Genomic DNA, 15406 nt, shown 5'->3' on the forward strand with positions numbered 1-15406 from the left:
TCCAAATGGAGAGAAAGACCAGAAGAAGAAAGAAACAGAGAAGACAATATTGATCAGCACCTTTAATCTTCAATACTGGTGGCTTTCATCATCAATACTGGTGGCTTTATACTGGTGGCTTTATACTGGTGGCTTTCATCATCAATACTGGTGGCTTTCATCTTCAATACTGGTGGCTTTATACTGGTGGCTTTCATCTTCAATACTGGTGGCTTTCATCATCAATACTGGTGGCTTTCATCTTCAATACTGGTGGCTTTATACTGGTGGCTTTCATCTTCAATACTGGTGGCTTTATACTGGTGGCTTTATACTGGTGGCTTTCATCATCAATACTGGTGGCTTTATACTGGTGGCTTTCATCATCAATACTGGTGGCTTTCATCTTCAATACTGGTGGCTTTCATCTTCAATACTGGTGGCTTTATACTGGTGGCTTTATACTGGTGGCTTTCATCATCAATACTGGTGGCTTTCATCATCAATACTGGTGGCTTTCATCTTCAATACTGGTGGCTTTCATCTTCAATACTGGTGGCTTTCATCTTCAATACTGGTGGCTTTCATCTTCAATACTGGTGGCTTTCATCATCAACACTGGTGGCTTTCATCTTCAATACTGGTGGCTTTCATCTTCAATACTGGTGGCTTTCATCTTCCATACTGGTGGCTTTATACTGGTGGCTTTCATATTCAATACTGGTGTCTTTATACTGGTGGCTTTATAATGGTGGCTTTCATATTCAATACTGGTGGCTTTATACTGGTGGCTTTCATCTTCAATACTGGTGGCTTTCATCTTCAATACTGGTGGCTTTCATCTTCAATACTGGTGGCTTTCATCTTCAATACTGGTGGCTTTCATCTTCAATACTGGTGGCTTTATACTGGTGGCTTTCATCTTCAATACTGGTGGCTTTATACTGGTGGCTTTCATCTTCAATACTGGTGGCTTTCATCTTCAATACTGGTGGCTTTCATCTTCTATACTGGTGGCTTTATACTGGTGGCTTTCATCTTCAATACTGGTGGCTTTCATCTTCAATACTGGTGGCTTTCATCTTCAATACTGGTGGCTTTCATCTTCAATACTGGTGGCGTTCATCTTCAATACTGGTGGCTTTCATCTTCAATACTGGTGGCTTTATACTGGTGGCTTTCATCTTCAATACTGGTGGCTTTCATCTTCTATACTGGTGGCTTTATACTGGTGGCTTTCATCTTCAATACTGGTGTCTTTCATCTTCAATACTGGTGGCTTTCATCTTCAATACTGGTGGCTTTCATCTTCAATACTGGTGGCTTTCATCTTCAATACTGGTGGCTTTCATCATCAATACTGGTGGCTTTCATCTTCCATTGTACTCTTAACAGGGAATACTCACCTTGACCAAATTATTTTTGACAGACAGATAGCAGATCGTTACAAACATATAACCTGAGGGACTGTCTGTTTCTATTCTGTATATCAGGTTCCAAAGGCATGCGATGTTGTTTAGTGTTCGGGATGATTAGTCCTACTTTATCTCTCTCCAGCCCTTGATGATCAGTGAAGGCTATTTTAACCTCTCACTCTACAAGGTCACTGACTCTGAACCAGCCAGTCATCTACATTCATATCCTGTGTTTTATCGCCCTACGAGCCAGGACACAGCCTGAGATTCTCTGGCAGGCCACTGTTGACCAATTCAAAGTCTAGGTTGAAAACTAAAGGAGATCGGGCATTTGCCCGAGAGTTTGGAATGGTCTGCCAGGGGACATCAGGCTTATAGATTCAGTGCCTCTTTTTAAATCCCTTATCGAAGACACACTTTTGTAAAGATGCTTAGTGATTTTATTTTATGATGTGAAGCATGTTACTTGTATCGAAAAGCGCTATACAAATAAAGTTAGAATTATATTAAACCCCACTAATCCCTCAATCTGCACTACATCCGTTCCTTCCTGCTGTTTTAATGTTACCCTGGCCCTAGGAAGCAGGTGGTGAATCCGTTTTTTTAGTCATCAAGTACGTAACAAGCAATCATTTCTAAATTGGCCAAGTGGGAGAGGCTAGTGTATGATGGCAGGGTATCAGCTGTCTCGGAAGCAGAGAAATTAAATGAAGACCTGATTTAGAATTTATTTAATAATTAACATTTATCTTTGTTAAAAATGATCAGACGAATGAAACAAACTTGTTTTTTTTAAGGAAATGCTTTGTTTCTGTGGATCCTAACGTATCTTCTTAGTGATGTTTTATTAAGGACTGGTTTTCTGTCTGTGTGGTTAAAGTTATGGTCCTATATTTTCCTCCTGGACTTTCTTATTGTTAGTGAAGTGAGTTTAAAGAGACAGTCGACTTTGAGATATTTCCAATTGAGCCGAAATATGCAGCTATTACCGTGAATGCAGTGTCCGCGAACACGCCGTGGATTGAAACTAGGGACTCTATTCAGTCATGGAAGTTCAGCATTACAGCCCGATTGAAATTTAAAGGCAATGTTCCCGCTTTAGCGGAGACCACATTCACGGTAAACGTTGCACATGCCAGCTCAATGGGAAAGGATCTTAAAATGTATATCGCAGAATCTGTAACGCTTCAGCGATCCAGACTGAATAGCTTAATGTCGTGAACTCAATGAAAGCATGCAGGTGAATGTGTAATTCGTTGAATGACTTTTTTTTTCTGACATTATTGATTGAGAATGAGTCCTGTACCATATTGTTGCTATATCAATCAGAATAGGATATTATGTGTTTCATGAAAAAAAAAACTGTTTGTACAATAGCCTATATGTGGTATGTTTCTATGGAGATATTCCTATTCCTTTTGTCTCAGACAAACCCTAAGAGGTTTTGTATTGTGTGTGTAATGTTGTGGCATTCAGAGTTCCATTCTAGCACAGGTTGTGGTATAGCACTGTCAATTTAAATGATAACTCTGTCAATTTTAAATGATAGCACTGTCAATTTAAATGATAGCACTGTCAATTTAAATGATAGCACTGTCAATTTAAATGACAGCACTGTCAATTTAAAAGAGAGCACTGTCAAGTTAAATGATAGCACTGTCAAGTTAAATGATAGCACTGTCAATTTAAAAGAGAGCACTGTCAAGTTAAATGATAGCACTGTCAAGTTAAATGATAGCACTGTCAATTTAAATGATAGCACTGTCAATTGAAGTGATAGCACTGTCAATTTAAGTCATAGCACTGTCAATTTAAGTGATAGCACTGTCAATTTAAGTGATAGCACTGTCAATTAAAATGATAGCACTGTCAATTGAAACGATAGCACTGTCAATTAAAATGATAGCACTGCCAATTAAAATGATAGCACTGTCAATTTAAGTGATAGCACTGTCAATTAAAATGATAGCACTGTCAATTGAAACGATAGCACTGTCAATTAAAATGATAGCACTGCCAATTAAAATGATAGCACTGCCAATTAAAATGATAGCACCGCCAATTAAAATGATAGCACTGCCAATTAAAATGATAGCACTGCCAATTAAAATGATAGCACTGCCAATTAAAATGATAGCACTGCCAATTAAAATGATAGCACTGCCAATTAAAATGATAGCACTGGCAAGTTCAATGATTGCACAGTCCCTTTAAATGATAGCACTGTTCATTTAAATGATAGCACTGTTCATTTAAATGATAGCACTGTCAATTTAAATGATAGCACAGTCCCTTTAAATGATAACCCAACTCCTTTAATTGATTGCACTGTCCTGTCATTAACTGTAGTGTAACTGTTTTATGTCATAGGCTACAATGAATACCACAACCTGAGTGACAAAACCGGTCTGTGGAGATGCCAATAACCCAGACAACAAGAACCAAGCATGCCTCCTTCTGTGTCATTTTTACAACAGGGTTTATTTGTGATGTATTTTCGTCTTGCTGATTTAGTTTTTTTCTCCTGTTGTTTTAAATGTCGTCTTTGTTAGAATAATGATTGACAACATCGTAGATTCGGGAACCAATACATCAAATAATAAATGAACTTTAAAACCAAATTACGGGGGAAAAAATTAAAAAAATGTATAAAAAATAAAAGAAACGTGGCTCTGTGTTGTTTAGAGAAATGCTTCTACCTTTTATTGCTACGGTGAAAGGTGAAAGGTCAGGAAAGAAAAGGGGAAAAAAATGTAAAGACAGGATGACAATCAGTTCATACAGTTACTGATGATAGCGGTTGGAAATGTTTCCCTTCTCTTATCTAGCATGCTTAAAAAACCATCTGAACATTTTGAAAAAAGGTTTTTACATTTTACAAAATAGTACATGATATGAACTTCGCACCTCCTCACAAAATGTTGCATACTCTCTCCAATGAAGGAAACAACAAATAAAATGGGGTACCACCCACTTGTGATCCATGGTCTCTCCTTGTGTGTTCTGACTACATTCCACCCCTCGATATGCATTTAGCTCAAACACACAGACCAACGGAAAGACCCATACAGGACACAGAATCTAGATTTGGTACGGCTTCTATCTCTGGGAATATAATACCGTCAACAACAACAACAACAACAAAGTTCAATCATACTTTCAGGTTTCAGAAACAAATAATCTCCCCAGATATGTTTAACTTATTCTCTGGAGCATTATGGGGGGGGGTGAATAACAACCACAAAAACACCCACACCACCACAGCACCCAACCCCACACACACTCTTCTCTGGAGCATTATGGGGGGTGAATAACAACCACAAAAACAAAAACAACAACAACAACAACAACAACAATAAAATAAAAAGCGACTTCAGCCTGTTAATTGTTCTTTTTTCTTTTATTTCCAATTTACATGAATCAAAACCGTAACAAAAACATGATCATCATATTTAATAATAATAATAATAATAGTAATGATGTTATTATTAACAATATGACTATTATTATTAATATTAAAAAATATATTTACTACCCCCTCACAAACGAATGCACACCCTCTGCCCTGGTCGTGGTGCTTTCCCTCTGTGTGTAAATGAGGGCTGGATTGTCCAGTCGTGATATCAAGTCAAAAAGCCATATCCCGTTCCTGATCCTAGAGGGGCATGGCCAGGGCCGAGGTACTTCCTACCAGGGCAGAAGGTACTTCCTGTGTGAGGGGACAGCAGGGGGTTTATGGGAGGAAGTGGAGTGGGATAGGTCAACGGTCAAAGTCAACTTCTGGTGGGCTTCTCACAACATGGGGTCTAATGCACCAAAGAGAAGATGGCCAAAGCTGGATTTGTAAACTTGGATACAGGATTTAACTTTGCTCTGTTGTTTCTTTCTTTTTGTGTGTGTGTGTGAGGTAGCTTAAAATATTATAATTAAAACAAAATTAAAAAAAACAAAATAAATTTAGAGCTCGGATTGATTCCGAATTGAACATGTCTCTTTACAAAATATATTATGGACATGGTTTTTGTGTCATTGGGTTTACCACGGAGAAGGGTCAGGGTTGGGTTGGAGGGAGGGGGGGGGGGGGCAGCAACATTTACCACTCTGAAAAATGATCTCAGCGTGAAATGTACTCTCTGAAAAATGCATATATATATATATATATATATATATATATATATATATATATATATATATATATATATATATATGTATATATATATATGTATACACACATATACATATATGTACACACATTATAAACATGTCACTAATACATTAGTATCTGGTTGTTAAAGAATACAGACTGGTTTTACAACAATAGCACCATTTGACTTTATTATAATAGACAGTAACTTCCTGATACACACTGGGGCGGCGGTTGGAAGTAGGAACACCTGCACTTATCACACTGCCAGATTTTTTTGGTTTGGAATTGGTATAATATTTAGGGTGTGGAGGTATAGAGGAGGAACATGAAAAGGGGGAACTGATAGAATATGTATGTTGTTGTGGGTGGGGCCTTTTTACAGGCTACACACACTCAGTCCTAACACACCTGGGACCCACACCTGAACAATAAATAAATAACACCAACTCATTGTCTGGCACGCTGCCTCTTTCTCCTCTTTCTCCTTTTTCTCCTCTTCTCCTCGATCCTTCTTGTTAGTGGGGTGGTGCTCCCAGGGTGGGGGGTGGAGGGAGGGCTGGGGCACCATGGGAGGGGGGTCTGATGGAGGGAGACTGGAAGGCCACGAAATCCCAGATGAATATTGCCGGTGCCATTCAGTGCAGGACTTAGTTGGAAAAAGCACTTTCTACTTAAACAAAAAAATTATATAAAAGTGTCTTGATCTTTCTCTATTCTTTCTTTCATTCTTCCTTTTTTGATAGAAGCGTGTGTTCCTCTCTCTCATATTTGATGTGTTTTTCCCCTCTACTTCTCCTTCTTTTCATCCCTCTTTCTTTACAAGAAGCAAACTGCGCCGACGTCAACACCAAACTCTTGGTCCGCTCCTCCAATATCCACAGGAGCGATGTCCACGATGGGCAGCCGGCTGGTCTTCTGGGATCTGTACTCAATCACTGTCTTTCCCCACGTTCCTTTATGTTTCTGGGGACAGAGAGATAGTCATGTTATAGACATGTTATAGACATGTTATAGATATTGATAGGGAACAGACATGTTATAGATATTGATAGGGGACAGACATGTTATAGATATTGATAGGGGACAGACATGTTATAGACATGTTATAGATATTGACAGGGGACAGACATGTTATAGATATTGATAGGGGACAGACATGTTATAGATATTGATAGGGGACAGACATGTTATAGATATTGACAGGGGACAGACATGTTATAGATATTGATAGGGGACAGACATGTTATAGACATGTTATAGATATTGACAGGGGACAGACATGTTATAGACACTGATAGGGGACAGACATGTTATAGATATTGACAGGGGACAGACATGTTATAGATATTGATAGGGGACAGACATGTTATAGATATTGATAGGGGACAGACATGTTATAGACATGTTATAGACATGTTATAGATATTGATAGGGGACAGTCATGTTATAGACATTGATAGGGGACAGACATGTTATAGACATTGATAGGGGACAGACATGTTATAGACATTGATAGGGGACAGTCATGTTATAGACATTGATAGGGGACAGTCATGTTATAGATATTGATAGGGGACGGACATGTTATCGATATTGATAGGGGACAGACATGTTATAGACATGTTATAGACATGATATAAATATTGATAGGGGACAGTCATGTTATAGACATGTTATAGACATGTTATAGATATTGATAGGGGACAGACATGTTATAGATATTGATAGGGGACAGACATGTTATAGATATTGATAGGGGACAGACATGTTATAGACATGTTATAGACACTGATAGGGGACAGACATGTTATAGATATTGATAGGGGACAGACATGTTATAGACATGTTATAGACACTGATAGGGGACAGACATGTTATAGATATTGATAGGGGACAGTCATGTTATAGACATTGATAGGGGACAGACATGTTATAGACATGTTATAGACACTGATAGGGGACAGACATGTTATAGATATTGATAGGGGACAGTCATGTAATAGACATTGATAGGGGACAGTCATGTTATAGACATGTTATAGATATTGATAGGGGACAGTCATGTTATAGATATTGATAGGGGACAGACATGTTATAGACATGTTATAGACATGTTATAGACACTGATAGGGGACAGACATGTTATAGATATTGATAGGGGACAGTCATGTAATAGACATTGATAGGGGACAGTCATGTTATAGATATTGATAGGGGACAGACATGTAATAGACATTGATAGGGGACAGTCATGTTATAGATATTGATAGGGGACAGACATGTTATAGACATGTTATAGATATTGATAGGGGACAGACATGTTATAGACATTGATAGGGGACAGACATGTTATAGACATGTTATAGATATTGATAGGGGACAGTCATGTAATAGACATTGATAGGGGACAGACATGTTATAGACATTGATAGGGGACAGACATGTTATAGACATGTTATAGATATTGATAGGGGACAGTCATGTAATAGACATTGTTAGGGGACAGTCATGTTATAGATATTGATAGGGGACAGACATGTTATAGACATGTTATAGATATTGATAGGGGACAGACATGTTATAGACATTGATAGGGGACAGACATGTTATAGATATTGATAGGGGACAGACATGTTATAGACATTATATAGATATTGATACGGGACAGACATGCTATAGATATTGATAGGGGACAGACATGTTATAGACATGTTATAGATATTGATAGGGGACAGACATGTTATAGACATGTTATAGATATTGATAGGGGACAGACATGTTATAGACATTGATAGGGGACAGACATGTTATAGACATGTTATAGATATTGATAGGGGACAGACATGTTATAGACATCGATAGGGACAGACATGTTATAGATATTGATAGGGACAGGCATGTTATAGATATTGATAGGGGACAGACATGTAATAGACATTGATAGGGGACAGACATGTTATAGATATTGATAGGGGACAGACATGTTATAGACATGTTATAGATATTGATAGGGGACAGACATGTTATAGACATGTTATAGATATTGATAGGGGACAGACATGTTATAGACATTGATAGGGGACAGACATGTTATAGACATTGATAGGGGACAGACATGTTATAGACATGTTATAGATATTGATAGGGGACAGTCATGTAATAGACATTGATAGGGGACAGTCATGTTATAGATATTGATAGGGGACAGACATGTTATAGACATGTTATAGATATTGATAGGGGACAGACATGTTATAGACATTGATAGGGGACAGACATGTTATAGATATTGATAGGGGACAGACATGTTATAGACATGTTATAGATATTGATAGGGGACAGACATGCTATAGATATTGATAGGGGACAGACATGTTATAGACATGTTATAGATATTGATAGGGGACAGACATGTTATAGATATTGATAGGGGACAGACATGTTATAGACATTGATAGGGGACAGACATGTTATAGATATTGATAGGGGACAGACATGTTATAGACATCGATAGGGACAGACATGTTATAGATATTGATAGGGACAGACATGTTATAGATATTGATAGGGGACAGACATGTTATAGACATTGATAGGGGACAGACATGTTATAGATATTGATAGGGGACAGACATGTTATAGACATGTTATAGATATTGATAGGGGACAGACATGTTATAGACATGTTATAGATATTGATAGGGGACAGACATGTTATAGACATTGATAGGGGACAGACATGTTATAGATATTGATAGGGGACAGACATGTTATAGACATCGATAGGGGACAGACATGTTATAGATATTGATAGGGACAGACATGTTATAGATATTGATAGGGGACAGACATGCTATAGATATTGATAGGGGACAGACATGTTATAGACATGTTATAGATATTGATAGGGGACAGACATGTTATAGACATGTTATAGATATTGATAGGGGACAGACATGTTATATACATGTTATAGATATTGATAGGGGACAGACATGTTATAGACATTGATAGGGGACAGACATGTTATAGATATTGATAGGGGACAGACATGTTATAGACATGTTATAGACATGTTCTAGATATTGATAGGGGACAGACATGTTATAGATATTGATAGGGGACAGACATGTTATAGACATGTTCTAGATATTGATAGGGGACAGACATGTTATAGATATTGATAGGGGACAGACATGTTATAGATATTGATAGGGGACAGACATGTTATAGACATGTTATAGATATTGATAGGGGACAGACATGTTATAGACATGTTATAGACATTTTATAGACATGCTATAGATATTGATAGGGGACAGACATGTTATAGATATTGATAGGGGACAGACATGTTATAGACATATTATAGACATGTTATAGATATTGATAGGGAACAGACATGTTATAGATATTGATAGGGGACAGACATGTTATAGATATTGATAGGGGACAGACATGTTATAGACATGTTATAGACATGTTATAGATATTGATAGGGGACAGACATGTTATAGATATTGATAGGGGACAGTGAATGAGTGTATTTGTGGGTTAGGGTTAAATAGTCTCAAAACTGTTCTGTGTGTTTTCATCACAGTGCAGCCATCCTCCATCACATTGTGATCCGAATTGAATTGTGGGTGTGTATGTATGAGAGAGAGAGTGTGTGTGTGTGCGTCTGTGTGTGTTCATCCTCTCACCGTGCAGTGGTCCTCCATAATGGTGTATGTAAAGTGGCTGTAGCCTGTGTGTGGGTGTGTATGTATGAGAGAGTGTGTGTGTGTGTGTGTGTGTTCATCCTCTCACCGTGCAGCCGTCCTCCATAACGGTGTAGGTGAAGCGGCTGTTGCCCTCAGCTCTGATCTCCACGTCGTTGGAGCCCTGGAGCAGCACGGCCTTCTTCAGGTTCCCCGTGGCCCCGTCCATATAGGCCACGCTGTTCTTGCAGTGGTAGGTGAGGTTCTGATTAGCCTCGGTGGACAGCAGCCGCAGGAAGGTCATCTGGATGCTGGCCGTGTTGGCTGCCAGACTCTCATCGCCATAGCTGAACTGTAGAGGGCAGCAGAGAGAGAGGAGGGGAGAAGGGCGGTTAGGACCGGTTGAACAATGGATATCATTTTACAATGTCAATGGTTAAAACTAGTGAGAGAGAACAGGGAGACAGGGATGTAAGAATCAATGACATCATTATATCAGAACTATATCAGAATTTTGAACGGACTTAGTGGCATTGATTGAGATAATGTACGTAAAAAAAAGTTATTGTGTCGTATTTTAGTCAAACAAAAAACAGGAATCCCCTAAAGGACCGAAACAGACTAATCACAGAGAGGCTTGAGTAAATAAGTGCACTGCACACATAACAGATGTCACCTGAGATTGAAGAGGGGGGGAAAAATCACGATTGTACGATCGTGATAATATATTAGAAGAGAGCCGAAACAAGAGATTGAAGGGTGACTCACGTGGAATCCTCCGTTCATGGTCTCTCCGAACCAGATGTGTTTGGCAGCCTTGCTCTTGCTGGACCACCAGTTCTTCTTGGGGATGCTGGCGGGCTTGGGGTAGACACAGGACTCTCCGGTCTCCATGTTACAGTAGACCTTGATGGCGTCTATGGTGCAGCCCTGGTTAGGGTCGATCCAGTACTCTCCTGCAGACAGGCGGCGGAGACAGGAAACGGCTCAGATTGAATCAGCTCTCTAAAACTCTGTACTACATTACACATGTTTATATTTACTTTCTCTTAAGACAGAACCTTCTAGACTTCCCTAAATATTATGGCATTTTTGCCCGTCCTAACCAGTGGGGACAGGAGAAACGTCACCTGAGCAGGAGAAACGTCACCTGTGCAGGAGAAACGTCACCTGAGCAGGAGAAACGTCACCTGAGCAGGAGAAACCTCACCTGAGCAGGAGAAACGTCACCTGAGCAGGAGAAACCTCACCTGAGCAGGAGAAACGTCACCTGAGCAGGAGAAACGTCACCTGAGCAGGAGAAACCTCACCTGAGCAGGCGAAACGTCACCTGAGCAGGAGAAACTTTAGGGCCCTGAGTTTTTCCTGGTCAAGTCATGTTGCTTGGCTTTAACGATTGACCCCTAAACAAAGAGCCATTAATCACTCCTATCCCGTCACTCACCACTCTTCCAGTCTGGGTGGCACAGCTTCAGGTCTCTGCAAGTACGTGCAGGGTTCTTCTTGGAGCCCTCGGGGGAGCGGATGTTCTCAATCTGGTTGTTGAGAGACTTGAGCGTGGCGTCCACCTCGGCGTCGTGCGTCCTCAGGTTTCCGGAGGCCTGGTCGGCCCTCATGTACCTCAGGGGATCGGGGGATTTCTCAGGCTGAGACAGGCCAGCGAAGGCAGACATGTCGATACCAGGGCCGGGAGGACCAGGAGGACCAGGGGGACCGGAGTTTCCAGGTGGACCCTGAGATACACAGACAGAAGAAATTGGAAAACCAAGACGCTAGACTACAAGCTACTGGTGATGTGCTGCTACCAGGGCCATAGGTATTTCAGAAGACGAAAAGCACAGAGCAGAGGGGACATAAAGTGTTTATATAGCTGGCTGCTGTCTCAGATGACAACCTGCTCCCTACACAGGGCATTACTTTGACCAGAGCAAAGGTAGCACACTATACGAGGAACAGGGGGTGATTTGAGATTTGCACCATGTCATACACTGCTCTCTCCTCTTCTCTTCTCCTCTCTTCTCTCTCCTCTCCCCTCCCCTCCCCTCCTCTCACCTCCCCTCCTCTCCTCTCCTCTCCTCTCCTCTCCTCTCCTCTCCTCTCCTCTCCTCTCCTCTCCTCTCCTCTCCTCTCCTCTCCTCTCCTCTCCTCTCCTCTCCTCTCCTCTCACCTCCTCTTATTTCTCCTCCCCTTCTCTCTCTATATCTCTCTCTCTATCCCTCTCTCTCTCTCTCTCTCCTCTCCTCTCCTCTCCTCTCCTCTCCTCTCCTCTCCTCTCCTCTCCTCTCCTCTCACCTCCTCTTATTTCTCCTCCCCTTCTCTCTCTATATCTCTCTCTCTATATCTCTCTCTCTCCCTCTCTCTCTCTCTCCTCTCCTCTCCTCTCCTCTCCTCTCCTCTCCTCTCCCCTTCTTTCCTCTCCTCTCCTCTCCTTTCCTCTCCTCTCCTCTCCTCTCCTCTCCTCTCCTCTCCTCTCACCTCCTCTTATTTCTCCTCCCCTTCTCTCCCTCTCTCTCTCCCTCTCTCTCTCTCCTCTCCTCTCCTCTCCTCTCCTCTCCTCTTCTTTCTCCTCCCCTCCCCTTCTCTCCCCTTCTTTCCTCTCCTCTCCTCTCCTCTCCTCTCCTCTCCTCTCCTCTCCTCTCCTCTCCTCTCCTCTCCTCTCCTCTCCTCCCCTCCCCTCCCCTCCCCTCCCCTCCCCTCCTCTCACCTCCCCTCCTCTCCTCTCCTCTCCTCTCCTCTCCTCTTCTTTCTCCTCCCCTCCCCTTCTCTCCCCTTCTCTCCTCTCCTCTCCTCTCCTCTCCTCTCCTCTCCTCTCCTCTCCTCTCCTCTCTAGTACTAAGATAAATTGAGAGATAGATGGGAGATGAGAGCGTTACTCACAGAGGGACCAGTCTCTCCAGAGCGACCACGGGGTCCGGGGGGTCCGATGGGGCCGGGCATACCGTTGGAACCATCCTTTCCAGAGGGACCAACGGGTCCGGGAGGTCCCTAAACAGAACACAAGGATTCAGATGTACTGTACTGTAGACTAGAGCTCTGCCTGCCATGCTCTTTGGCTGACAATAAGGAAGGGTACATCTCAAAACTCTGTGTAAGAGTTGTTAATCATTCTGTCTATACTCACCCTTGATCCACTTGGTCCAGCAGGTCCAGAGGCACCCTGGTCTCCAGATTGACCCTATGTGGAGAGACAAGGTGAGACAATGTTTATAGGACAGATTGACCCTCTGGGAAGAGACAAGGTGAGACAATGTCTATAGGTCAGATTGACTCTCTGGGGAGAGACAAGGTGAGACAATGTCTATAGGTCAGATTGATCCTATGGGGAGAGACAAGGTGAGACAATGTCTATAGGTCAGATTGATCCTATGGGCAGAGACAAGGGGAGACAATGTCTATAGGACAGATTGATCCTATGGGCAGAGACAAGGTGAGACAATGTCTATAGGTCAGATTGATCCTCTGGGGAGAGACAAGGTGAGACAATGTCTATAGGTCAGATTGATCCTATGGGGAGAGACAAGGTGAGACAATGTCTATAGGTCAGATTGATCCTATGGGGAGAGACAAGGTGAGACAATGTCTATAGGACAGATTGATCCTATGGGGAGAGACAAGGTGAGACAATGTCTATAGGTCAGATTGATCCTATGGGGAGAGACAAGGTGAGACAATGTCTATAGGTCAGATTGATCCCATGGGCAGAGACAAGGTGAGACAATGTCTATAGGTCAGATTGATCCTCTGGGAAGAGACAAGGTGAGACAATGTCCATAGGATATACACAACTACAGGTAAAGGCTAAAGGGACATTTCAATGATATAGAGAAATTTGTGATATTGAGAAATTTGTGATATAGAGAGATTAGGGGGTACAGGGAGATAAGGGGGTATAGGGAGATAAGGGGGTATATGGAGATTAGGGGGTATAGGGAGATTAGGGGGTATAGGGAGATAAGGGGGTACAGGGAGATTAGGGGGGTACTTACGGGAGGTCCGGGCAGACCCTGCAGACCAGTGAATCCTCTGTGTCCTTTCTGTCCTCTCTCACCACCCTCTCCAGCCTCACCCTTGTCTCCACGGGGTCCTTGGGGCCCAGCCATTCCTCTGGCTCCAGCAGGCCCGGCAGGTCCAGCGGGTCCTTGAGCTCCCTAGAGAACAGCCAAGAGACAGACACAGGGTCAGGAAGGGCTGCAATACAATAGTATCTGAGTAAACTGTCATAATAAAAACATTATTAATATATCGACTGAACTGAGAAAATAGACAGAAAACAATAACATGGCCTGGGTTATTCACCTCTCAAGAGAGGGGTTTTTAGGGGTGTTAAAAGGCTTCTACGGGGTGCCATTGGGGATGTTAATGGGGAGTGATTTAGGGTGTATACTCACAGCCTCTCCCCTGTCTCCTTGCTTGCCGGTGGGGCCGACAGGGCCGGGGGAACCATTAGCACCTGGGGAGCCAGGAGCACCAGCAGGACCGGTGTTACCACGGTCACCCTTGATTCCAGTGGATCCATCTCTACCAGGTGGTCCATCAGAACCAGCGTTGCCCTGAGAGACAATCACACATTGTTTAATATCAGAAACATCAAACGTATAGTTAGTGATCCAGTTAATCATGACAGTGAGTTAAAGTATTGTACCGAAGGTATAGAGATGACCATGAGAGGCCATAACGGTGACACTGTGCTGCATTGAATGGCACACTATTCCCTATATAGTGCACTACATTTGGACAGAGCACTATGCGGACCCTGTTTAAAAGTAATGAGCAATATAAGAACTAGGATGCTACTTCAGACACAACACGCTATGGGACAGACACTGACGTCTGTCATTTCAGACAACACGCTATGGGACAGACACTGACCTCTCTCCCGGGTTCTCCAGCGGGTCCAGTCAGTCCAGGGGGTCCCACTGGGCCAGGGGGCCCACGGTCTCCGCTTCCACCAGGAGCTCCTTGTTTACCAGGCTCTCCCTGGGGAGATGGACACACGGGTTAGTTGGTGGACCACCAATAGGGGGCGACACTCTAATCAATAGTCATATATTCACTGATCTTTTTCTTTGAATATTCATCCATCCATTCTTACTTGAAATGGGTGGGATGGGTACAAGTCAATTGACAGTACAATATTATTCTGTCATCTATAATAGGCTAATGAA

The 15406-nt window shown here is 42.1% G+C and overlaps 1 protein-coding gene across 2 annotated transcripts in view; it reads right to left on the bottom strand.

Moving 5' to 3' along the window:
* Positions 1–6131: 6131 nt before the first annotated feature.
* Positions 6132–15406, bottom strand: part of LOC139402209 (collagen alpha-1(II) chain-like) — an 86339-nt gene continuing 77064 nt past the window's right edge. For both annotated transcript variants that reach the window (XM_071146315.1, XM_071146316.1), the window contains 9 exons: positions 15111–15218; positions 14630–14791; positions 14228–14389; positions 13363–13416; positions 13119–13226; positions 11686–11974; positions 11010–11197; positions 10351–10593; positions 6132–6504 (listed from right to left, as the gene is read on the bottom strand). In XM_071146315.1, coding sequence (XP_071002416.1) covers positions 6358–6504; positions 10351–10593; positions 11010–11197; positions 11686–11974; positions 13119–13226; positions 13363–13416; positions 14228–14389; positions 14630–14791; positions 15111–15218 — 1461 coding nt within the window. In that variant the 3' untranslated portion in view covers positions 6132–6357. The remainder of the gene's footprint in view (positions 6505–10350; positions 10594–11009; positions 11198–11685; positions 11975–13118; positions 13227–13362; positions 13417–14227; positions 14390–14629; positions 14792–15110; positions 15219–15406) is intronic.

The sequence above is a fragment of the Oncorhynchus clarkii genome, unplaced genomic scaffold (assembly GCF_045791955.1).
Source record: "Oncorhynchus clarkii lewisi isolate Uvic-CL-2024 unplaced genomic scaffold, UVic_Ocla_1.0 unplaced_contig_4274_pilon_pilon, whole genome shotgun sequence".
In the NCBI taxonomy this organism is placed as follows: domain Eukaryota; kingdom Metazoa; phylum Chordata; class Actinopteri; order Salmoniformes; family Salmonidae; genus Oncorhynchus; species Oncorhynchus clarkii.